The 25,678-nt window shown below is 46.2% G+C and overlaps 2 protein-coding genes across 2 annotated transcripts in view; one reads left to right on the plus strand and one right to left on the minus strand.

Moving 5' to 3' along the window:
• Positions 1 to 25,678, plus strand: part of LOC139387564 (sodium bicarbonate cotransporter 3-like) — a 69,083-nt gene that overhangs the window by 21,412 nt on the left and 21,993 nt on the right. The window contains exons 2-13 of the mRNA XM_071133891.1: positions 3,999 to 4,080; positions 9,994 to 10,140; positions 10,331 to 10,469; positions 10,555 to 10,715; positions 10,838 to 11,026; positions 14,232 to 14,341; positions 19,064 to 19,221; positions 19,385 to 19,472; positions 19,604 to 19,750; positions 19,923 to 20,023; positions 20,897 to 21,071; positions 21,201 to 21,334. Coding sequence (XP_070989992.1) covers positions 3,999 to 4,080; positions 9,994 to 10,140; positions 10,331 to 10,469; positions 10,555 to 10,715; positions 10,838 to 11,026; positions 14,232 to 14,341; positions 19,064 to 19,221; positions 19,385 to 19,472; positions 19,604 to 19,750; positions 19,923 to 20,023; positions 20,897 to 21,071; positions 21,201 to 21,334 — 1,631 coding nt within the window. The remainder of the gene's footprint in view (positions 1 to 3,998; positions 4,081 to 9,993; positions 10,141 to 10,330; positions 10,470 to 10,554; positions 10,716 to 10,837; positions 11,027 to 14,231; positions 14,342 to 19,063; positions 19,222 to 19,384; positions 19,473 to 19,603; positions 19,751 to 19,922; positions 20,024 to 20,896; positions 21,072 to 21,200; positions 21,335 to 25,678) is intronic.
• Positions 24,379 to 25,596, minus strand: LOC139387571 (complement C1q-like protein 4). Its single transcript, XM_071133904.1, has 4 exons — positions 25,378 to 25,596; positions 25,161 to 25,211; positions 24,875 to 25,003; positions 24,379 to 24,796 (listed from the first exon to the last, which is right to left on the minus strand). Exons 1-4 carry the CDS (start codon positions 25,538 to 25,540, stop codon positions 24,495 to 24,497), a joined length of 645 nt encoding a protein of 214 aa, XP_070990005.1. The 5' UTR covers positions 25,541 to 25,596; the 3' UTR covers positions 24,379 to 24,494.

The raw sequence follows: 25,678 nt of genomic DNA on the forward strand, positions 1-25,678 counted from the left end.
AGGCCACAGAGTTCAATCTTGGTTTCATCAGACCAGAGAATCTTGTTTCTCATGGTGAGTCCTTTAGGTGCCTTTTGGCAAACTCAAAGCGGGCCGTCGTGCCTTTTACTGAGGAGTGGCTTCCGTCTTGCCACTCTACCATAAAGTCCTGATTGGTGGAGTGCTGCAGAGATGGTTGTTCTTCTGGAATCCCATCTCGACAGAGGAATTCTAGAGCTCTGCCAGAGTGACCATCGGGTTCTTGGTCACATCCCTGACCAAGGCCCTTCTCCCCTGATTGCTCAGTTTGGCTGGGCGGCCAGCTCTAGGAAGAGTCTTGGTGGTTCCAAACGTCTTCAATTTAAGAATGGAGGCCACTGTTTTCTTGGATCTTCAATGCTGCAGAAATATTTTGTTACCCTTCCCAAGATCTGTGCCTTGACACAATCCTGTCTCGAAGCTCTTCCGACAATTCCTTCGACCTCATGGCTTGGTTTTTGCTTTGACATGCACTGCCAACTGTGGGATTTTTATATAGACAGACGTGTGCTTTCCAAATCATGTCCAATCCACTGAAGTTGTAGAAATATATCTCAAGGATGATTAATGAAAACCGGATGCACCTGAGCTCAATTTCGAGTCTCATAGCAAAGGGCCTAATACTTATGTAAAATAAGGTATTTCCTTTATTACTAAAAACCTGTTTTTGCTTTGTCATAATGGGGTATTGTGTGTAAATTGCTGAGAAAAAAACGGAATTTAATCCATCTTAGAGTAATGCTCTAACGTAACAAAATGTGGGTTAAGTCAAGGTGTCTGAATACTTTCCGAATGCGCTGTACATAAGTGCACACATTTTTGATTCTGGCTAGTGGTCTAGCAAACTAGCATAAAACACCCTAAATATCCCTCCACGTTGGATTTGATAGGTACAAAACAGTTAACAATATCCCATGTACAAATGCTTCAAGTTCAACAATCTATCTTCCTGACGAATGTCTTACATTTTGGGTGCAGAAACCTACATTTAGTATAACCTAATGTTCCAAATCCCATGTAGCCTAGCTTTTTAACTGTAAAATAATTATGGATTGATTTATTAGCACCCCAAATGTGGCACGTGGACTGATTTACATCTGACCTCCAGTCCGGCTGCCCCCCGTGCCTCACATGCTGTTTAATTTGTGTGGGTGCCCCCCACCCTTTTAAAGCAGCTCTCAGGACACACCCACAGCTAAAAATAAAAATATATTTGGACCACACTCCTGAAAGCAGATGCAAATTGTGAACACGTGTACTTACACACATTCAAGGACTATTTGGACACCCACCCAGACTGTCTGCTCAGACCTGTAGGACTATTTGGACACCCACCCAGACTGTCTGCTCAGACCTGTAGGACTATTTGGACACCCACCCAGACTGTCTGCTCAGACCTGTAGGACTATTTGGGCACCCATCCAGACTGTCTGCTCAGACCTGACTATTTGCGTTCACTGCCACCTCGATTCCCCACTCCAACCACCTATTCACCATCCAGTGATTACAGCAGGACTTGGGTGCTCTTTAGTTGGCGGAGGTTCCGCCACTCTGCGGAGTCTGCCAGCCATGGACTTCTGGGGAGATATTGTCAATTTGAAGACCACCACAGCAGCCAAAGCTCCATGTGTGGTATGTGTGTTCTGGTCTGTATTGGGAATAGGCATGTGCTTTTTTCATAGCAGTGTGGTTTTTAATACAGTTTAGTTTGAGAGTCTGTTACTGTACCAGTGATGGAAGAGTTGTAACCCAAATAAACAAGCAAACTATCTCAAAGTTAAGCCCACTGAATTACTCTGAAACCATCGCCTTTTAGCTATTTCAGTAGAAGCAGCACTTGCTAAATGGGTAGTTCTCTAGAAGTTCTTTCCATATTGTTTAGCTAGCAGGCCCAGCAACCGTACTAGCTAAATCAATAACTTTCCACTTCATGAACGTATTGCTTTATGTTCTAATGCAGCACATTCAAGCTTTAAAAATCATGAATGTAAAAGTGCCGTGGGGCAGAAGTTCAGAGTGGTCGTCTAGGTAGTGGTGGTATTCTAGGTAGGCTCCTACTGACTGGATTGTTAGTGCTTTCCAGAGCAGTAGCACTGACTGGACCACATGGCTTATTTCATCATCAGGAGGTAGCCTATCTATTTAACCCTTTGTGTCTAATTATATTTGCAAGGCACACCTTGGTTCTAGAAAAAAGCTTGGCAGCTATTTTTAAACTCTGAACTCTGCTGTAGTGCCCTGAAATAGTGCACCACGCCTAGAATAGCCATGAAAATGACAGGTCAGTCAGTGGCATCTATCATATGTGACAGGAGGCTGATCTGCCTAGAAAGTTAGCAAAATGTTGCCAACTGCCACTTAGTTTAATATCTGTCTGTTGAGTTGGTCTCTAATAAATAGACCTAGAGTTTACTTCAATGAGTTCAATAAGTAGTAGACTAAACCTAATAAACCCAACAGGTTGGACTTCTCTTGGGTTCATAGCTGTTACAGAACAATTGTCCCTTGTTAGGAGGAGAATGCAGAGTGATGTAGAGACCAAGAGGGAATGCAAGCTGGAGAGCTGGATAACACAACTTGTAAAGTATAAGTAACTAAAATCTAAACACTGTGTCTGTGTTGTGTGGCTAAGACAGCCTGTCTTTGGACTCGGGGCGTGCTGGCTTGTGCCCAACACAAATATTTACCTCTGCGCTTACCCCCGCAGGTGGTGTCCAGCCGCCTAGGCTTTATTCAGCAGGGACATCCCTCTGAATCATTCCCCTTGGCTATAGTGTTCAAAGGCCTTTCTCCTGTTTAGACCGATACTGTAGGATACACTGTCTCTTATAATTAATCTAACCTAGTAGGCGTAAGAGAAACACCTGAAACTATATCCCCCTACATACTGGTCTTGTCAGGAGGTTCTCTTCTGCACTGTTCAACCAATCCAGTAAATATGGAGGAGTTAAGATGGAGTGTCACCTTGTTAATGTCCAAAAGCTGAAGTCTCGTCACAGGCTCTTTTTCCATTTCCCCTGAAAAGCAGTGGTAATGGCATCTCCCATATCAACTGAACCATGACAGTTTGGAGTTGTTCTTGTACATGGTGTAGTTGTATGGACAATGCAGGGTCTTTCCCATGACTGTTTAAGAGCCTATCAGAATATAGCTATGATTTCTTTGTTGGGTCCAGTCTTGAAGCAGATGAAGCTCTACTATTATACTATTGCCTGTGTGGTCTTAGTGAGATGGCTAGATTAAGTAGTCCTATTGAATTTGACTGCTGTGTTAAAAGTTGTAACCTAATAGGAAGTGGAAGACCAAGAACAGGAAGTTAACGTCACACAGCTCCAACTGTCACCCAATGTGACCTGTATTACTCTCTTCCATTGTGTATCTGGTGCTGTGCTGCGTCGTCAATAGGAATGACTACGTAGGCCCATTTTTTTTAAAGTACCTCATTTATTTCCTTCCTACCCACTAGTGTCTAGGTTGTTGTACAGTTGTTTCAATGCTTAAAGATGCACTATGAAGAAATCACTCTAAAATTCTAATAGTTTGCCTAATTTCAGTTTGTGATAAAACAAGCAAGTATAGTGTAGAGAATCATTGTACCATCTAAACTGCTGTGAAATATATATTTTCCATAACCAGAAGTATTGTTTGCAGCTGGTGTGCAAAACCGAAAGCAAAAGACACAAAAATGACTGAAGAACGGGAAGCATGGAGCACGTAGACCATATCTACTGCTTCTTAGACTATACTTTTAGTGAGAATGACAGATCTATAACTCACATTTCTATGTGCATTTTGTCAGGTCTCTCAAACAGTTACATATTGCAGCTTTAAAAAATATTGCTCTTTGGGAACTATGAAGATTTAGGCTATTGACTGAATAAATGTCCTTTCTCTCTGCATCTCCACCATATGTACATTCTGTTCTCTTTGTTTCGTTTCAATCTGCCCAATGAATTTGTATTTCTCCTTGTTGTCTCCAGGGGAACGATGATGAGGCGGTGGTGGACCTGGGGAAGACTAGCTCCACCATTCACACCAACTTTGAGAAAGAGGAGCTAGAGAGTAAGTCTGATTTTAGTGTTTATATATACACACAAAGTATCACATGGGCCCGGATCCTATTCATGTTGACAGTATACACAGAGCAGTATCAAGGGGGCCCATGTGTAATGACATTGTATGGCCATAGGACAGAGGGGATTCTACAAATGCATGCTCTCACTCACACACTCACACACACGTGTTTTTACTCATGCGCTGTAATATCGTGAGAAATTCAGTCACGTTTGTCTGGCTTGGTCTGGTGATTGAGGTATGCATTGCTTCCACCCACATTCCACTGAGCTCTGACTGCAGGGGAAAAGCCCTGGCACAATTTCCAGACTTTATAGGATCCACAATGGAATTCTTAACAATTTATCTTCCACACACACACACAAGCGGTAGCTGCATCCCCTCCCAAGAAACTGTGTTTGGGGAGACCAGGCTTTGTGAGGTGAACTTGAACACTAATAACTTGGAACCCTGGTTAATGAGCTAGAGAACCGTGTAACTTGGAACCCTGGTTAATGAGGTAGAGAACCGTGTAACTTGGAACCCTGGTTAATGAGGTAGAGCACAGTGTAACCCTGGTTAATGAGCTAGAGCACAGTGTAATTTGGAACCCTGGTTAATGAGGTAGAGCACAGTGTAATTTGGAACCCTGGTTAATGAGCTAGAGCACAGTGTAATTTGGAACCCTGGTTAATGAGGTGGAGCACAGTGGAACCCTGGTTAATGAGGTAGAGAACCGTGTAACCCTGGTTAATGAGGTAGAGCACAGTGTAACTTGGAACCCTGGTTAATGAGGTAGAGAACAGTATAACTTGGAACCCTGGTTAATGAGGTAGAGAACAGTATAACTTGGAACCCTGGTTAATGAGCTAGAGCACAGTGTAATTTGGAACCCTGGTTAATGAGGTGGAGCACAGTGTAATTTGGAACCCTGGTTAATGAGGTAGAGAACAGTGTAACTTGGAACCCTGGTTAATGAGGTGGAGCACAGTGTAACCCTGGTTAATGAGCTAGAGCACAGTGTAATTTTGAACCCTGGTTAATGAGGTAGAGCACAGTGTAACCCTGGTTAATGAGCTAGAGCACAGTGTAATTTGGAACCCTGGTTAATGAGCTAGAGCACAGTGTAATTTTGAACCCTGGTTAATGAGGTGGAGCACAGTGTAACCCTGGTTAATGAGGTGGAGCACAGTGTAACCCTGGTTAATGAGGTGGAGCACAGTGTAACCCTGGTTAATGAGGTAGAGCACAGTGTAACCCTGGTTAATGAGGTAGAGCACAGTGTAATTTTGAACCCTGGTTAATGAGGTAGAGCACAGTGTAACCCTGGTTAATGAGCTAGAGAACCGTGTAACTTGGAACCCTGGTTAATGAGCTAGAGCACAGTGTAATTTGGAACCCTGGTTAATGAGGTAGAGAAGTGTGAGAATGTAATGTGTAAGCTGCCCCCCCCCCACACACCCTGGTTCTAGCTCTAACAGCATTACTGAGGATTAGCCTGCAGCTCTAGCCTCCACTAATTTAATAGAGCCTTCTCTTTCACTCCCTCCCCCTTCATTCTTTCTCACACTCATTCACTCATTCTCTCTAGAACACTACCACTCATTCACATAATCACACGGTTGGTAGAGGCAGACCCAACCTCCATGTTCCCCTTCCGCTTCTCTGTCCCTCCATACTTCTCTAAAGTAATATTTACTTGTGTTTTGTTATACATCATGATCAATGTTCCCCTTAAGCTGTGTGTGGGTGCTCCACTCCCCAGGACTGCCTTGCAGAAGAAATACCAGCCCGCGCAGAGACTCACGAGATTGAACTTCACTCTGCTAGTTTCCCTGTTAGTTTACACCGTTTCCCTCTACTGTAGGAATTGTGACCAAATCAACATTTTTAAATGCAACATAATGAAATAAACCTAACTATGCAAGACCGTCTGAGATTGTTCAAAGATCAAAGCGAAGAGCCGCATGTAGCCACGTGTGCACATTTGTTCATGTCCTTTGCTAATTAGTGCATTATTAGCCCAGTTATAGCAATTTCTGGTCAGCAATGGGTAGTGATAAGTGATTGCTTCCTACAAGAGCACAAAACATATACACTTCTAGCCATCTTTGAAAAGCCAGTCAGGTAAAGAGCTTTTTTTATATCTTAAAGGGACAGTGATGTATTTTGAGAAGGGCTTGAATAAGCTACGTAGTCAATAGGCAGATGGTAGCATACATTTTTTGTCTGACTCTGTGATAATGGTATGCAAATAATGATTTTTGATTTGTAAAGTGGTTTCCTCATCAAAAAGCACAATAAAACATTTTCGGTCACCTCCTTGTCTGAAGGACAAGTTGCTAAACAGGTTCATTTCCAGCGCTGCACAAGTCTCATGGAATGTAGGCTGACATAGAACACCACACAGTGGCTGCTACTGTAGGCTGTATCGTAGAACACCACACAGTGGCTGTATCGTAGAACACCACACAGTGGCTGTATCGTAGAACACCACACAGTGGCTGTATCGTAGAACACCACACAGTGGCTGTATCGTAGAACACCACACAGTGGCTGTATCGTAGAACACCACACAGTGGCTGTATCGTAGAACACCACACAGTGGCTGTATCGTAGAACACCACACAGTGGCTGTATCGTAGAACACCACACAGTGGCTGTATCGTAGAACACCACACAGTGGCTGTATCGTAGAACACCACACAGTGGCTGTATCGTAGAACACCACACAGTGGCTGTATCGTAGAACACCACACAGTGGCTGTATCGTATTTCTAACTATTTCAACTATTTCAAAAGCTATTTCTATGTTAAAATGGGATGCATTTTCCCCACAATCGTAGGGCACTGTGACGATGGTCCTATGTACTCTGTCACATAAATCTAAAACCTTTGATAAAGGACCAGACATGGTTTATGAGAAGGACATTTATTTATTGATGATAATGTTGGGCATCGATGTTCTTTTTGTTGGTCGATCATCCGTGAATGAGAAGTAACAAGAGTTTTTAGTTTGGCGCACCGGGAATTGTTTTTTGTTTTCTCCAGATTTTTTAATATAGGTTCTTTCTGGTCATACATTTTGGTGATACCAAGTTCTAGATACAATGTGATATTGTTTACTAATTAAAACGTGAAGGTAGATGGTCAGAAATGTGTATGATTACCTTGTATGTCCTCGTTTTGAAGAGGGTTCTGTTCATAGTTAATGAATGGTACGGGTGGCGCGGTAGGAACTTAAACCCGGGGGACGTACGTTTTTATATCCCAGATAGTATTTATGCTATGAAGCGGTGTTTCCCAGCCCAGGTCCTCCAGGACCCCCAACAGTAAACGTTGTTGTAACCCTGGACAAACGCCTCATTCAGCTCATTGAGGGCTTGATGATTAGTTGACTAGTTGAATCAGGTGTGTCCTGGGTTACAATAAAAGTGTACTGTTGGGGGTACTGGAGGACCGGGATTGGTCAACACTGCTCTAAAGCATGGGTTTATCATAGTTACTGAGGTGTGCTGGTAGAACTACATATGTTTATTATCTGAACGTGTATGTATGGTACTGTATTTAATGTGCTCTGAATGTCAATTGACCAGATACGTGTAAGGGTTTCCCGTTTAGTTGCATCATGGGTGTTGTGATACAGGCTGTATCACAACTGGCCGTGATTGGGAGTCCCATAGGGTGGTGCACAATTGTCCCAGCATCGTCCGGGTTTGGCCAGGGTAGTGTTAACTGACTTGCGTAGTTAAATAAAGGTTCCACATAAGAAGCCTGTCCTCTCATTGTTTGTGGGACAGGGGACAGGTCAGCTTGCTGCTGGGTTTTGTTTGAAGAGCTCTATTTGATCCAGTTTATTATTTTCTAAATACTTGTACATTTCGTCGGCTGTTATTATCTTCACTTGCAAATAGAAAGTGTCACTCTGGGCAAGAAATAATGTTCTGCCTTGTTGCCTCCTCACTGTAAAATCCTACCGCCGGTCTCACAGCCACTCTGGTAGGACTACATAATGATCGATTGGCCACGGTAGCCTACTTGGCCACGGTTAAAACTAACTTAAAGCGGGTACAGCCTCCGTGTTCACAGTAAACGCAAAACGTTCACGTTTGTGCTCAGCATAACTGACATTTGCTCAGTGGCGGAAATAATTTGAGGCAGGGAACATTGATCATGAGCCTGCCTAAGAGCCTAGTCTCACAAGTCAGATGATTGTTTCTGAAATGTGATAGACTGGAAATAGTGAGTTTTGGTCTCTAACTACTGGTTGTCTATAGTGGGAGGTAACAGGTGGGAGGTAACGTCAAACTGTATTGGTCACGTGCTACGTAGACCAGGTTTAGACTAACAGTGAAATGTTTCATTACAGGCCCTTCCTAACCACACAGAGAGAAAATAATAATAGAAACGTAATAATAAATCCACAATGAGTAACGAAAGCTTGTTTTATATTCAAGAGTCACCAGTTGTGAGTAGATATGCACGGGTACGGGGTAGGCCTACATAGTAATTGATGTGCACTGTGTCTCAGTGGAGACATTGGCAGCCTGCAGGAGACCTGACCCCAGCCAGCGGCAGTGTTATGGAGACAATTGTTTATCTACTGGCTGTGTGCGTGTGTGTGGCCCAGGGACTCCTCCTACTGCGCAGAACATTACAGCTGACAACCCAGAGGTGCTAATGGAAACCACAGAGGAAAACCTCTGAATGTTATTTATTCATAGGAACGCCCAGAGATACAATAAAGATGTTAGCTGGAAGCCTGGAACAATAACGATTTTAGTTATATTATTAGGGCTGTTGTGTGTCTCTGTCATCCATGTAAATGGAAGGAACTAAGTACTTTTAGACAGGAAACCCTGCAGGGGTATCAGCTGAGTATCACAGACCTTTTTTAGCTGATCCAGACACCAGAGAGGAACTGGGGATGGGGGGGTAGGTAATGTTTCTCTCTATGCTATGCTTCCTATGCTAGGCTCACAGCTCACCTTTAAGGGTGGCACCCACAGCATGGAACACTTCATTTAAGGAGATCACAACTGAAGTATTCAGATATTTATTACTGCTAAAAACTCCCCGTGGCTCATAATAGGGAAAGCATTGGAAGACACAGGCCCCCACTCACAAATACTATGTTTTTAGTGTGATAAAAAATAATATTATTAATAATAATAATAATAATTTGTAATATATATTTTTCCCCTCATTGAGCTTAGTGGGCTATGACATATTACATGTATGTGACAGGGGCGTGATGAAGACCCACCATGCTGTAGTCCTCACCTCCCTCCTGGTCCATTTATCTGCTCTGTCCAGACTGACGTCAGTAGTATGCAATCCAGAACGGTTTAACGGTCCCAGCTCTCAAAAGATAGTGTGTTTATAAGCACAAAGAGCAGGCTACATGTCCTTCTCCTTTTGAGCCTTCTCTCCTTTCCCCATGTCCTGACAACGAGCAGTGAGTAGAGAGTAGCGGGTCTTTGGTAGTGACGTCCTTTCTATCCGTTCTTAGCTGCTGTCAGAACGGCACGTAACTCGTCCATTCATTTAACGCTTCTGGTATGGCCACTTGACACGCCAGAAATTGAGAGGAGGATAAGAGGGAAGGGTTACCATTGTGTGTGACGTACTTAAACAACAGACAGGAAGACGTGTGTAGGGGGGTGGCACAGTCTGTGACGGTAACTCTAGGGTGGCTGCAGTGTATGAAAACAACTGCATTTGTCTCATGCCATTTTGGGCCTGTAAAGAAAGGGGATCTAAAGATTGTAAAATGCTGAAATCAGACCATATGTATTACCAAGAACCGTATTGACAATTCAGATTTTAAATGCACAGTGTATATACCCAGCCCAACTGCAGATAAGACTATTATACATGGTAGGCCGTGATTGACCATGCCTCTCTCTACCCTGTTTCCAGGTCACAGAGCGGTCTATGTGGGTGTCCATGTTCCTCTGGGCAGAGAGACCAAACGGAGGCACCACCGCAGCCACCGCGGCCACAGACACCACCGCAAGAGGAGAGACCGCTCGGACCATGAAGATGGACGAGAGTCTCCTTCCTATGGTAGCTAAGACCAGTTCACTCTCCCACCTCAACGTCTGCTTCATTCACTGTCCTCAGATCAGCTCTATTGCCATATATCCGTTCTCCAGCCCTGTTTCCTATAACAAACCTTTTACTGTCCTTTTTCCACTAATATTCCCCTTGGTTGTACTACATTACCCATCTTCCACCTGTACCCCCTGTGTTTCAGACACCCCGTCCCAGCGGGTCCAGTTCATCCTGGGGACAGAGGATGATGATGAAGAGCACATGCCCCACGACCTGTTCACTGAGCTGGACGAGCTGTTCTTCCGGGACGGACACGTCTACGAGTGGAGGGAGACAGCCAGGCATGACGCACACCCTTCCTCACTACTCCTAGTGGATGTGGTTGGATGAGGAAACATCAACAGCTCCTTTCATCTGTGTGTGTAGGTGGTTAAAGTTTGAGGAAGACGTGGAGGATGGAGGGGAGCGTTGGAGTAAGCCCTACGTAGCCACGCTGTCTCTCCACAGCCTCTTCGAGCTCCGCAGCTGCATCCTCAACGGCACTGTCATGTTGGACATGAGAGCTAACACCATTGAGGAGATCGCAGGTGAGTGTGTATGTATGTCTCTGCAGACATTTTACTGTGTGTGTGTGAGTCTGAAAGTTGAATGTGTTGAAGAAAGCATGTAACTGTTGAATAAAGCATGCAGTCTACCCTGTACCCCATAGACATGGTGATAGACAGCATGGTGGCGTCGGCTCAGCTGGAGGAGGAGTTGAGGCAGAAGGTGAGGGAGGCCATGTTGAAGAGACACCACCACCAGAACGAGAAGAAGCTCAGCAACCGCATCCCTCTGGTGCGCTCCTTCGCTGACATCGGCAAGAAACAATCTGACCCACACCTGCTTGAGAGAAACTGTGAGGGCCCTCGCTGCACCTCTCCTTTTTCCTCTTCTGCTCTTCATCCCCTCATTTCAGCTCTTCTACAAAATAAGGGTTTATTTACACCTTTTTGGTTGTGTTTGACAGATTGAATGTATGTACTATGCGCATGTTGTTTTATGAAGTGGGTTGGGTCTTTCAAAGAGGTGTCAATTGGCTGAGGTATCTGAGTGACAAGACGATGGGCAAGATCTGATTGGTGCATGAGCTTTTTACTGCCATGTGATTTTCCCATCATGACTGTTCTTGAACACTGCAGTGATAAGTCTGAGAGTTTGTTTTGTGTGCTGGATTGTGTTTTCTCCTGGAAAGATGGTTTTGTGATTAGGATTTTGTGTTGAAATGTTGTAATAGGCTAATAGTTAATAACTTAAAACCAAAGTAAATATGTGCACATGCCATCATGTAGCAGTTAAATCACAGTTGAAGATTATTGGTCAGCTTCCCCTTGCTTGTGATTGGTCCGTTTGAGTGACCAATAGTATATCCTTATTAAAGTGTGATGTAACCGCGGCATTTATTGTCTTTTTGTAACATTGTTGCAAAAGGTTGCTAAACAGCGTTTTTGTGTGTGTTCTGAACATGTTTGCTGCTGTTTGTGGGTAGTTGGCATTATGACAGATGTTAATTGATCTTGACTTAGTCTCTCCTTGTTTACTGCGGCTCTGTACGTTGTGCAAATGTTCCCTGTGACGTTTTGGGATGTACTGAATATGCCCCTGCTCTTTGTCTTTGACTTCCACTAACAAGACACTTCCAAGGCCTGGGCTTCGCTGCATGAAGAGCATTGTTCCCAACACACATTTAGTATTCTTACCCTTCTTGATGTATTTTTCCTCTCCCTCTTTCCTTTTTCCATCCTGTCTTCTCTGCTTTCCCAACTACCCTTGTCCCCTCCATAGGAAGTCTATCCACCTCCCACCCCTCCCTCCTCAAGGGAGTCCAGGGGGTCTCAGTTCCTCAGTCGCTTCCTGCTCACCGCCAGCACCCCCTCCTCCCCCCTTAGCACCCCCCAGAACACCCCTCCCCTAACCAGGTGCAGATCCCCCACCCCTCCTTGCCTGTCCCCCACCCCTCTGACTGACCCAGACCCACCCCTCCCTGCCTGTCCCCCAAACCTCATCTGACTGACCCAGACTCGCCCTCCCTGCCTGTCCCCCAACCCTCCTCTGACTGACCCAGACTCGCCCTCCCTGCCTGTCCCCCACCCCTCCTCTGACTGACCCAGACCCAGCCCTCCCTGCCTGTCCCCCACCCCTCCTCTGACTGACCCAGACCCACCCCTCCCTGCCTGTCCCCCACCCCTCTTCTGACTGACCCAGACCCAACCCTCCCTGCCTGTCCCCCACCCCTACTCTGATTGACCAGTGGGGTTAGGAGCTGGAGTATCCCCAGTGTGGAGGTCCATGCTCCAGATGGGGAGGAACTGAAGCTCCGGTCCGGTCTAGTCAAGGACCACATGGAGGAGTCTGGGGTGCAGACCCTGCCCGTCTGGTGCAGCTCCTCCCCCCACCTCCAGCAGGTTAAATATCCTGCAAATAGCATGAAACCCTCCCTCCACACCTTCTTCACCTTACATAATCTGACCCCTCTCGGTCCTTAACATTGTATGTGTCTGTCTGTGTGCATGATGACTTGTGAAGCACTTAAAGAGTACATTTCATCAAAACAAACCAGATGTTTTAGACTTAGTGAAACATGTCAATTCTGGTCTTCATTTCCACAGTTGGTTGCAAAAGGGCTATATTTTGTTATTTTGATTTACTATTAATCTCATTCCCCCCAGCGGTTACATCACACCTTGAGAAGGTTCCTCTACGTCATCTCAAGCGAGCGGTTCGGAATGAAATGCACTCCCTTCTGGATGTGCTTGGTGGTACCACCTCGTGGCTTACTATAAAAACAGGCGACCGCACGCCTTATTTGGCAATGGTCTTGGTAAGTGGAGTGTGCCAATGTATATTTTGCATGACGCTTCCTTGACTAGACTACTGGCGTTACACAAAATTCTAAAGGCAGGAAGGCACATTTCCGCATATGACCAAATTCAACGTTTTTGCTTACCGTTTCATGCATCTTTTACGAAGAAAAAAAACATGGAGGCTATGAGGATTATACATTTATTTGTAGCTACATCCATCGTTACAAGAAATAGATGACAATGGTCATAGTTCAATGGTTTTGAGTTCTAATCCCACATGGGGCAGAGATGTGTACAGTTGAAGTTGGAAGTTTACATACACTTAGGTTGGAGTCATTAAAACTAGTTTTTCAACCAGTCCACACATTTCTTAACAAACTATCGTTTTGGCAAGTCGGTTAGGACATCTCCTTTTTGCATGACACAAGTAATTTTTCCAACAATTGTTTAAACACAGATTATTTCACTTATAATTCACTGTACCACAATTCCAGTGGGTCAGAAGTTTACATGCACTAAGTTGACTGTGCCTTTAAACAGATTGGAAAATTCCAGAAAATTGTCATGGCTTTAGAAGCATCTGATGGGCTAATTGACATAATTTGAGTCAATAGGAGGTGTACCTGTGGATGTATTTCAAGGCCTACCTTCAAACTCAGTGCCTCTTTGCTTGACATCATGGGAAAATCAAAAGAAATCAGCCAAGACCTCAGAAAAAAAATTGAAGACCTCCACAAGTGTGTGTGTGTGTAAATACCAACACGTGAGTGTGTTCTGTTTTTCCCAGCTTTAAATGTGCTGTCTAACTGGACCATATGGTGTATCTTGGCTGACTGGTTCAGTAAGAAGCAGGGGATTGACAGGCAGGTCCCCATTGGAGCACATTCCACCACTAATCTCCCTCTGAAACCTTTCTGTCCAACTCCAGCCTCTGTAGGGTTGGTCCTGTAAACACAGAGGATGTCTATGAGTGTCTACCTAATTGACCCCCCACTGTTTAGTTATTTCTACCATCTCTAATGACTGTTGTGATACGTGGAGTTTCTCACCCAGCATGTACAGAGCAGCTGCATGTCTGAACAAACTCTCAAACTCACCGAGTCACACATGCATAGCCCCCCCGCTCTCCTTCTCAGACACATATAATTGTGTACGTCTACAAATTGTACCAATTCCCCATTCATATCGGCCATACACACAGTTCATTTTTACTGTTCAATTGACCACTGGTTTCTTCTACCCCTTCCTCCCCTTGGGCAGGCCTCCTGGCATCCCCCCAGTCAGCTCCTGGGAACCTGGAGAACAGTAAACCGAGTGAGAGCCGCATCAACGGAGGAAGCAGAGAGAACAGCACTGTGGACTTCAGCAAGGTAACGTCTCTCCTCCCACTGCTGAGCAGTGTGTAGACCCACGGTCACGAGGACAGACAAGTAGAGCTCTGCTACCCGACCCGGGCCCGACATTATACATTGGGTTAGGGCCGAGTAGGGCCTTTTTTTTAAATCAATAACTAGGGAACAGGTGGTGCTCGTATATCACTAAATTGATCACAAACATTTTGAAGCTGAGCCATTTGCTCATGCTCTGCTGCGCAATAGTTATATCTGACAACGATCATAACATGGTGTCAGAAGTGCTTCAACCTCGTCAAATATAAGACCGAGATTATTTCACAGAAAATATTGTTCCTTGAGTTTTGTTAGTGACAAAGTAGTTAACTGCTCTGTCATGTCTCGTCATTGAGCAGAGCAGCCCTAGCAGAGCCGTTGCTATGGATACTCGCTCAGAGCCACCATGAGTAGAGTGCATGCAGAGCGAGCTGCGCGCAGGGTGAGACTGACAGAGCAGCTAATGGAGGAAGTTATTTTTGGTTTCGGTCAGGGACGGGGCTTTAATATGGTTGAAGCAATCGGGCCTGGGTAGGACCTGAGCGTCACAGCATAGGTAGGGCTCGGGCTTAAAATTCATGCCCATGCAGGGCTCTTCAGAGAAGTCAATATGGTTGCCGCTGGCTTCAAATCCTCTGATTGGCCAATACATAGCATCAGAAATCCAGGGTTTATACATTGCATTCAATACGATTTCAGATCCCTTGAATTTTTCCACATTTTGTTACGTTACAACCTTATTCTACAATTATTTTTTTTAAATCCCTCAATCTACACACAATACCCCATAATGACAAAGCAAAAACAGGTTTTTAGAAATAAAATAATAACTGAAATCACATTTTACTTAAGTATTCAGACCCTTTACTCTGTACTTTGTTAAAGCACTTTTGCCATTGATTACAGCCTCAAGTCTTCTTGGCTATGACACTGCATATCCTCTCAAGCTCAATTTTCAGGTCTCTCCAGGTCTCTCCAGTTCGATCGGGTTCAATCAGGGATCTGGGTGGGCCACTCAAGGACATTCAGAGACTTGTCCTGAAGCCACTCCTGCATTGTCTTGGCTGTGTGCTTAGGGTCGTTGTCCTGTTGGAAGGTGAACCGTCACCCCAGTTCAAGGTCCAGAGCGCTTTGGAGCAGGTTTTCATCAAAGATCTCTTTCCTTCGATCCCGACTAGTCACCCAGTCCCTGCTGCTGAAAAACATCCCCACAGCATGATGCTGCCACCACCATGCTTCACCGTAGGGGATGGTTCCAGGTTCTTCCAGACGTGACACTTGGCATTCAGGCCAAAGAGTTCAATCTTGGTTTCATCAGACCAGAGAATCTTGTTTCTCTTTGTCCTTTTACTGAGGAGTGGCTTCTGTCTGGCCACTCTACGATAAAGGCCTGATTGGTGGAGTGCTGCAGACATGGGAGAACCTTCCAGAAGGACAACCATCTCCACAGAGGAACTCTGGAGCTCTGTCAGGGTGACCATCGGGTTCTTGGTCACCTTGACCAAGGCCCTTTTCCCCCCTGATTGCTCAGTTTTGGCCGGACAGCCAGCTCTAGGAAGAGTCTTGGTTCCAAACTCCTTCCATTTAAGAATGATGGAGGCCACTGTGTTCTTGTAGACCTTCAATGCTGCAGAAATTATTTGGTAAACTTCCCCAGATCTGTGTCTCAACACAATCCTGTCTCGGAGCTCTATAGACAATTTCTTCCACCTCATGGCTTGGTTTTTCTCTGACATGCACTGCCAACTGTGAGACCTTATATAGACAGGTGTCTGCCTTTCCAAATCATGTCCAATCAATTGAATTTACCACAGGTGGACTCCAATCAAGTTGTAGAAACATTTCAAAGATTAATTTCTAAAAACCTGTTTTCGCTTGGTCATTATGGGGTATTGTGTGTAGATTGAGGTAAATAATGAATTGAACGTGACAAGTGGAAAAAGTCAATGGGTCAGTTATACAATGCATTCGGGAAAGTATTCAATCTCATTTGAAGTAACACATGCTGGATACTGAACAAAGTAACTGGTTTCCACTCCTTGGGAGACTGATGGGTATGAGAACAGTGTATTATGAGGATGATGTTCTAATAAGAGGTGACATCATGGATCCAGATTGGACCCTAGCTGAGTGAGCTGAGCTTATGGTGTGATCTGAATTAAGTTGTGCCCCTGTTTGTCCCGCTCTCAGCATGCTTGCCACTATAGTTGTGGTTCCTGGGGCGGGGGTGCCAGGAGGCCTGCAGTAAGTCCTCTCTCCTGTCAATCACTGGCCCTGGCCAATCAGTGCTGTTGTGTTGATCCATGAGACTGTGTTGTTCCGTGACGTGACTGTACATGACATGTTACCTGCCAGTGCCGTGTGTGTGACCGTAGTGTTGTGACTGTGTTGATCTGTATGTAGTGGTCCGACCGTGGTTCAGAGAATCTGATGTTTTCATCTTTTTTTGTGCAGCAGCACAGCAACCGCATATATTCTGTGATTTATTATTTATTAGGTGTCCTGTTTGAGGTCATCGCTTCTGACGGAAGCATCCATAGTACAGTGTAAGTGGGTGGTGTCCATGGTGTAGGGGTAGGGTGCATGGGGTAGTGGGTAGTGTCCATGGTGTAGGGGTAGTGTCCATGGTGTAGGGGTAGTGTCCATGGTGTAGGGGTAGTGGGTAGGGTGCATGGGGTAGTGGGTAGTGTCCACGGGGTAGGGGTAGTGGGTAGTGTCCCCCGTGTAGGGGTAGTGTCCACGGGGTAGGGGTAGTGGGTAGTGTCCACGGGGTAGGGGTAGTGGGTAGTGTCCACGGGGTAGGGGTAGTGGGTAGTGTCCACGGGGTAGGGGTAGTGGGTAGTGTCCACGGGGTAGGGGTAGTGGGTAGTGTCCCCCGTGTAGGGGTAGCGGGTAGTGTCCCCCGTGTAGGGGTAGCGTCCGCGGTGTAGGGGTAGTGGGTAGTGTCCCCCGTGTAGGGGTAGTGGGTAGTGTCCCCCGTGTAGGGGTAGTGGGTAGTGTCCCCCGTGTAGGGGTAGTGGGTAGGGTCCACGGGGTAGTGGGTAGTATCCACGGTGTAGGGGTAGTGGGTAGGGTCCATGGGGTAGCGGGTAGTGTCCGCGGTGTAGGGGTAGCGGGTAGCGTCCGCGGTGTAGGGGTAGCGGGTAGGGGTAGCGGGTAGCGTCCGCGGTGTAGGGGTAGCGGGTAGCGTCCGCGGTGTAGGGGTAGCGTCCGCGGGGTAGCGGGTAGCGTCCGCGGTGTAGGGGTAGCGGGTATGGTCCGCGGTGTAGGGGTAGCGGGTAACGTCCGCGGTGTAGGGGTAGCGGGTAGGGTCCGCGGTGTAGGGGTAGCGGGTAACGTCCGCGGTGTAGGGGTAGCGGGTAGGGTCCACGGGGTAGTGGGTATGGTCCACGGTGTAGGGGTAGCGGGTAGTGTCCGCGGTGTAGGGGTAGCGGGTAACGTCCGCGGTGTAGGGGTAGCGGGTAGCGTCCGCGGTGTAGGGGTAGCGGGTAGGGTCCACGGGGTAGCGGGTAGCGTCCGCGGTGTAGCGGGTAGGGGTAGCGTCCGCGGGGTAGCGGGTAGCGTCCGCAGTGTAGCGGGTAGCGTCCGCGGTGTAGGGGTAGCGGGTAGCGTCCGCGGTGTAGGGGTAGCGGGTAACGTCCGCGGTGTAGGGGTAGCGAGTAGCGTCCACGGTGTAGGGGTAGCGGGTAGCGTCCACGGTGTAGGGGTAGCGGGTAGTGTCCGCGGTGTAGGGGTAGCGGATAGCGTCCGCGGTGTAGGGGTAGCGGGTAGCGTCCGCGGTGTAGGGGTATGGTCCACGGTGTAGGGGTAGCGGGTAAATCTTGGAAAAGTCTTGGAATTTTACAATGTTTTCTAGTCCTGGAAACGTTTAGAAAATGGTCAAATCTGAAAAGAATACTTTTTTTTTTGTGTATTTTATTTGGGCACATATTCTTTACCAATCACATAAAAATCAACTTCAGTGCATCTGTGTGTCCTCACCTGCATGTGTACCAGTGGGCCATTGCTCAAGGAGAGGCCTATAAAATATGATCGAGAACAGAGTAGGTAGCCAATTCAAATCTTGTAGCCTGGCTAGTTCTCTCTCTAGTTAACTGTTCAGTGTTTCCTCTATGCGTTCCCCCTATATGATCTTTGATATATTGAATGAGCTAATTATTGGACAAAGCCAGAGCAACATTTCCATTAAGTATGTTTTACATCCAGGGAGGTCAACCATTCTCCAGGAGAGCTAATGAGTGTAGGCTTTTATTCCATGTATTTATTTTAGTCCTCTAACAAAACATTTTAGAAATGAGTTGCTCAACCGGACCTTGATAAACTGACTGCAACGTGTTTGAACAGGGCTGTATCAAAAGCCTGCACACCCATCAGCTCTCCAGACTGAGGGTTGACCACATGTGTTTATACAGTTGCCTAACAGGGATTCTACTTTGTGGGGGTTTAAGTGCCTTGTACAATGACAGGAGATGGTAGACTACATGGGATCAGCCTCCAGCCTCCAAGTGTTGATACCACATTTCTGCCAAAAAATATATACTTCAATTTAAACACCACCAATTGTTGTCATGGGAATTTAGTTTAAAGTCCTGAAATTCAATCTGTCTAAATGTCTATGAACCCTGCATGGCCAATACAATTCAACTTCAGGAACATCCAAGCATGTATACTTCCTGTTTAACCCTGTGACCTTCAACCTCCCAGGTGGACATGAACTTCATGAAGAAGATCCCTCCTGGGGCGGAGGCGTCCAACGTGCTGGTGGGAGAGGTGGAATTCCTGGAGCGACCAATCATAGCCTTCATCAGGCTGTCCCCCGCCGTGCTGCTCACTGGTCTCACTGAGGTGCCCGTACCCACCAGGTAAGTGTGTACACACACTTATCTGAATCGTATGACAGGCATTTAGTCATTTTGACTGTGAAGGAGTTATGGCAATAGACAACAATTTTTGAAAAATATATTGTGTGTTGAGGGGGGTGTGCTTGGATGGACTCTGATTCTCTCCTGCTCTCCTATTGGTCAGGTTCCTGTTCCTGCTGCTGGGTCCGTTTGGGAAGGGTCCTCAGTACCACGAGATCGGCCGCTCCATCGCCACGCTGATGACAGACGAGGTGAGGAGCACTACAACACAGCTCTGGATTGGTCCAATTTCAACCTTGGCCAATCACCAATTGGTCCCATGCTGTGGCGTCAGAAGCAGCGACATGTCGTTTGAGAGACTGCTGTTGTCGTCCTGTGCCAGGTCTTCCATGATGTAGCGTACAAGGCCAAAGACCGGAACGATCTGCTGTCGGGGATAGATGAGTTTCTGGACCAGGTGACCGTCCTACCCCCAGGAGAGTGGGACCCTACGATACGAATCGAGCCCCCCAAGAGTGTCCCATCTCAGGTGAGGGATCTGGACGAAGATGTTGGTTGGCTGCTATTGAATGTGTGAGACATGCTGATGGGTAATATTGTAAGAGAACCGCTGTGGACACGGTGTGTGTACAGTACGGATGGTTAGAATGTTGAGGGCTGTGCAGTAACCTGGCCTGTGGGGGGCTTTTCTCTCTACACAGGACAAGAGGAAGATGCCCTCGTTGCCCAACGGCTCTGCCCATAATGAGTCCTTCAAGGAAGACCAGCACCAAGCAGGACCAGAGCTACAGAGGACAGGGAGGTGGGTCTCTCTCACACACAAACACACACAATGGGTTTTCTTTAAGTCCCTTTTGATGAAAAGGAGCTGCCAGACTGAGTGGTCACCTTGGCAGCTCATTATAAAAGCATTATGAACATGAAGAGAGCTGTTCACTAGAGGTCTGGAAAGTCTTTCATGAGTCTGATGTAGAAGCTGAAGAGGTCTACTGCAGCCTTTCATCTAGCAGCACTTCACCAGTATCCCACAACCCCACACACACCGTCTACACACCAGTACCCCACACACACCGTCTACACACCAGTACCCCACACACCATTCACGCTCCCATAATACTGAAACCACACCATAGTGTATTTCTAGTTCATGAAAAAGACCAAAAATATACTAGATTTCTTTCTTACTTTTACTAACTTGTCTTCAATTGTAGGTTATTTCATGGTACCTACTAAGTAGAGTTGTATATTATTGAGCAGCAGTTACTGTGTAATGTTGAGTAATGACATTCTGCTCAGTGAAGAAATTAGTTAATAACTATGGCATTAAGGGTGACATCACTTTAGAGTCTATGCAGGCTTTAGACATGCTGTTCTTGACCCCTCTCTGAAACATTACCTGATGTGGCCTGTACAGGAGCTGTGTCTGTGTGACAATTATTTATGTCCCCTCAGCTGGCACGGTTTCCATTGCTGGCTATATTCCAACTGCCTACTACATTTAGTCTGTCCAGTTTTTTGAGTTGGCTCTGATTTAGAGTTGTCCCCAATACTAATGGTGCAGAGATGATATCACATCTCTCTAGCAATGAAACTATTATTAACTCCCTCACTGGCTTCCCTGCTCTCTGACGTCTTCCCTCTCTCTCCCCCTCCCTCCCTCTCTCTCCTCTGTCAGGATCTTTGGGGGCCTGGTGATGGATGTAAGGAGGAAAGCTCCGTTCCTGTGGGGAGATATTAGGGATGCTCTGAGCTTGCAGTGCCTGGCCTCTGTGCTGTTCCTCTACTGCGCCTGCATGTCCCCTGTCATCACTTTCGGAGGCCTGCTGGGCGAGGCCACCAAGGGAAACATTGTGAGTGATGTCACCAGAAGCTAATGGGAGATATTGTATTTGGCTACAGTTATTGATGACTTTGTGATAAAAATGTTTAATTGCTCACCGTCCTTTGCCTAATCTCCCCTCACTCTCACTCACACTCAGAGTGCGATCGAGTCGTTGTTCGGGGCGTCTCTGACGGGCGTGGCCTTCTCCATGTTTGCGGGCCAGCCACTCACCATCCTGGGCAGCACCGGACCAGTCCTGGTCTTTGAGAAGATCCTCTTTAAGTTCTGCAGGTGAGTGTGCAGGCTACTGCTGGAGCCGTGTCCCAACTGTCTCAAACACCTCCTCAGGGTTTGTATGGTCATGAAAGTCTTGGAATTTTATTTAACCTTTATTTAACTAGGTAAGTAAGTTAAGAACAAATTCTTATTTACAATGATGGCCTACCCTTGGCCAAACCCTAACCCGGACGACACTGGGCCAATTGTGCGCCGGCCTGTGGGGCTCCCAATCACGTCCGGTTGTGATACAGCATGGAATCGAACCAGGTTCTGTAGTGACGCCTCTAGCACTGAGATGCAGTGCCTTGGACCGCTACGCCACTCAGGAGCCTAATAAAAGTTGGGAAATTATAAATTCCCAAAACGTTTTTGAAATGTCATGGAAATTCATTTAATAATTTCTGTTAATGTAATTTTTTAGGCACCGTTTTTAAATATTTTATCAATCAAATAAAAATCTACATATCAGCCAGGATCGGAATGACACTAGCGTGTCGGTAATGGCGAGCATCATCAAAATATGATAGAACAAATTAACTAGGTAGCTAATTCAAAACATGTATTCTATCCTCTAGTTAACATTCATACATGCTAATAATAGCTAAACAGTTATCTCCCCAAAAACTTTACACCGATAAGGCCATACAAAGTTGATTTTAACTTTTTTGAACAATTCATGATTCATTTAAACGATTCCAGTTTGGCTAAATAAAGGATTCACTTTGCTATTGTATTAGTTGGGATTCGGTTCAATCGTGGTGAATTGGATTGTGTGAATCAAAGTAATTATTTGTGAATAGTGAATATTAATTTTAGGGAAAAATATTCTATGTAGCCTTTTTTTCCCCTGTTGATTTCAAAATTAACAGTCAGTATCTGGTGTGGCCACCAGTATAGCTGGTAGCATTGTCATGCTGGAGGGTCATGTCAGGATGAGCCTGCAGGAAGGGTACCACATGAGGGAGGAGGATGTCTTTCCTGTAACGCAGATTGCCTGCAATGACAACAGGCTCAGTCTGATGATGCTGTTACACACCGCCCCAGACCATGACGGCCCTTCCACCTCCAAATCACCAAGTCCTCGGTGTAACGCTATTCCTTCGACGATAAACGCGAATTCGACCATCACCCCTGTTGAGACAAAACCGCGACTCGTCATATGAAGAGCACTTTTTGCCAGTCCTGTCTGGTCCAGCGACGGTGGGTTTGTACCCATAGGCGACATTGTTGCCGGTGAGGTCTGTTGAGGACCTGCCTAACAACAGGCCTACAAGCCCTCAGTCCAGCCTCTCTCAGCCTATTGCGGACAGTCTGAGCACTGATGGCGGGATTGTGCGTTCCTGGTGTAACTCGGGCAGTTGTTGTTGCCATCCTGCACCTGTCCCGCAGGTGTGATGTTCGGAAATACCGATCCTCTGCAGGTGTTGTTACACGTGGTCTGCCACTGCGAGGACGATCAGCTGTCTGTCCTGTCTCCCTGTAGCGCGGTCGTAGGCGTCTCACAGTACGGACATTGCAATTTATTTCCCTGGCCACATCCTCATGCCTCCTTGTAGCATGCCTAAGGCACATTCACACAGATCTTTCTTTTGGTGATTTTCAGAGTCAGTCAGTAGAAAGGCCTCTTTCGTGTCCTAAGTTTTCATAACTGTGACCTTAATTGCCTATTGTCTGTAAGCTGTTAATGTCTTAACGACCGTTCCACAGGTGCATGTTCGTTAATTGTTTATGGTTCATTGATCAAGCATGCGAAACAGTGTTTAAACCCTTTACAATGAAGATCTGTGAAGTTATTTGGATTTTTTTGAATTCTTTGAAAGACAGGGTCCTGAAAAGGGGACGTCTTTTTTTGCTAAGTTAAGTGCCTTGCTTAACTACAGGAGATGGTACATGGGATCAGAGAGCAGCCTCCCAGTGTTACCACATTACGCTGACGACAGGAGATTGTATATGGGATCAGAGACTGATTTTTTTATACATATAGACGCCGCCAGTTGTTGGTTGATGGAAATTTTAAAAGTCATGGAATTCCATGTGTCAGAATGTGAACCCTGACTCTTTCTCGTCTCCTTTCCTTCCTCAAACACCTTCTCTTGTCACCTTTCCTTTTCTTGTCTCCTTTCCCTCCTAAGAACACCTTCTCTTGTCTCCTTTCCTTCCTTCATCTGGAAGGATTTGATGAGCAATATGATGGGAACCTATACAGCCCAGCACTAACATCAGATTTAAAGGTGGCCTACAACTTGAAAGCCTGTTCACATTGTAAAGGGACAGGGCTGGTGGCCAGACAACTGTAAACCAGATCTAGAAATGGTGTTACTATAGCGCCATCTGCTGGTAAAGAGAAGACTGACTCCTACACTCAACTGAAACAGAAGTGACCATCGTCTGTAATCAAGTTGTGGTGTATTATGGTATTAGCCCCAAGTACTCAATGAGAAAAGATCATGCCAGGGGTTAAGATAAATGATCTTTCATCTACTGGACAATCACTGATGTTCCCACTGGAGGTAAGAGGTATAAGCTAAAATCCCAGTCTAATATGCAGAATATTTTATTTATTTTTTAACGTTATTTTACCAGGTAAGTTGACTGAGAACACGTTCTCATTTACAGCAACGACCTGGGGAATAGTTACAGGGGAGAGGAGGGGGATGAAGGAGCCAATTGTAAGCTGGGGATGATTAGGCGGTCATGATGGTATGAGGGACAGCTTGGGAATTTAGCCAGGACACTGGGGTTAACACCCCTACTCTTACGATAAGTGCCATGGGATATTTAATGACCACAGAGAGTCAGAACACCCGTTTAGCGTCCCATCCGAAAGACGGCACCCTACACAGTGTCCAATCACTGCCCTGGGGCATTGGGATATTTTTTAGACCAAAGGAAAGAGTGCCTCCTACTGGCCCTCCAACACCACTTCCAGCAGCATCTGGTCTCCCATCCAGTGACTGACCAGGAACAACCCTGCTTAGCTTCAGAAGCTTAACCTTATTTAACTAGGCAAGTCAGTTAAGAACAAATTGTTATTTATAATGACTGAATAAGCAGACTTTCACCTCAATGTTATTTTTAATTCAGTCTGATTTGACAACAGTTGAAAACAATGCTACTGTGTATGTACACCTCTGTCTCTGGTTGCTGTGTCATGGGGAAGAGGGATGTAGACCTATTGCTTCAGCTGCTGTGGCATGGGGAAGAGGAGGAAGCCGCTGAAGGTGCTGTGGTGGTTGGCGTTGTCCCAGACCTGGGTGTTGGCCCACAGCATCATTTGCAGACTGTCTCCCTCCTCCAGCAGCAGAGTGGCTCCGTTAGACGCCGTGTCGCTGCCCTCGCCGGACGGACTCTCGTGAGCGGCCAGAATGACTTTGCCGCCGTTCTTATACAGCATGGAGCTCAAGGTGACGTCTGTAGGAGCGTTGGCCGTGAACCGGATGTAGTAGACTCCACGAACCGGAGCCGTGAATTCACCTGAGAGGACAGGGTTGTTTTTAACAGGGGAAGAATGAGGAGAGGGTTAAAGTGTGTGTGTGTGTGTGTGTGTGTTACCTGTCTCTACGTTGTATGCACCACCAACATTTGTCAAGACCTCTCTGTAGACCAGCTTTTTGTTAAAGTCTCCTGCCTTTTGGAGTCCATTGCCTCCCAGTGATGCTGCGAACGCCACCTTAGGAATGTCTGTGGAATGCACATTTCATTCATTTATCAACACACATCAATATTCCAGATCACACACCATTGGTTGTCATGTAATTGTCTACGCATCTGCGTGTGTGAAACCTCACCACATTCTTATCAGTTACCACACTCCACACAACAGATGATGCTTTCTCACCTTTCAGTGCCTGCAGCTCTTTCTCCATGGATTCCATTCTCTCTTTCATAGCTAGAAACATGGAGAATACACAGCACTTTCACTGTAGTAACATCTATCTTTATACACAGCCCCACTCTCTCTTCCACTGCACATACACAGTGGCAATTCAGGCTTACACACACACACACACACAACCTAAATTGTCACAGCATAATGTTTTCCAGGTCCATCTTACCGAGCACGCTGGCTTTTAGGTCAGACTTGGCCTTCAGCTCTGCCACAGTGTCCATGATCTGTCTGAACATGGAGGGGATGTCCTGGTCCCCCCAGGTGGGCTGAGCTGTGACCAACAGAAACAGGCAGGCCAGGGCCAGCAGTGGAAGGCTGCAGGGTGCCATTATCGCTTGCCTCTGTGTGTGTGTGATCAACAGGGTCGCAGAGAGAAGAGGAAGAATGTAACACGGCTCAAACTCTCCTTAGCTCTTATAGAGACAGACACCCACTCTCTGTCAAACATACACCCACACACACACACA

This window comes from Oncorhynchus clarkii, chromosome 3, assembly GCF_045791955.1.
Source record: "Oncorhynchus clarkii lewisi isolate Uvic-CL-2024 chromosome 3, UVic_Ocla_1.0, whole genome shotgun sequence".
NCBI lineage: Eukaryota > Metazoa > Chordata > Actinopteri > Salmoniformes > Salmonidae > Oncorhynchus > Oncorhynchus clarkii.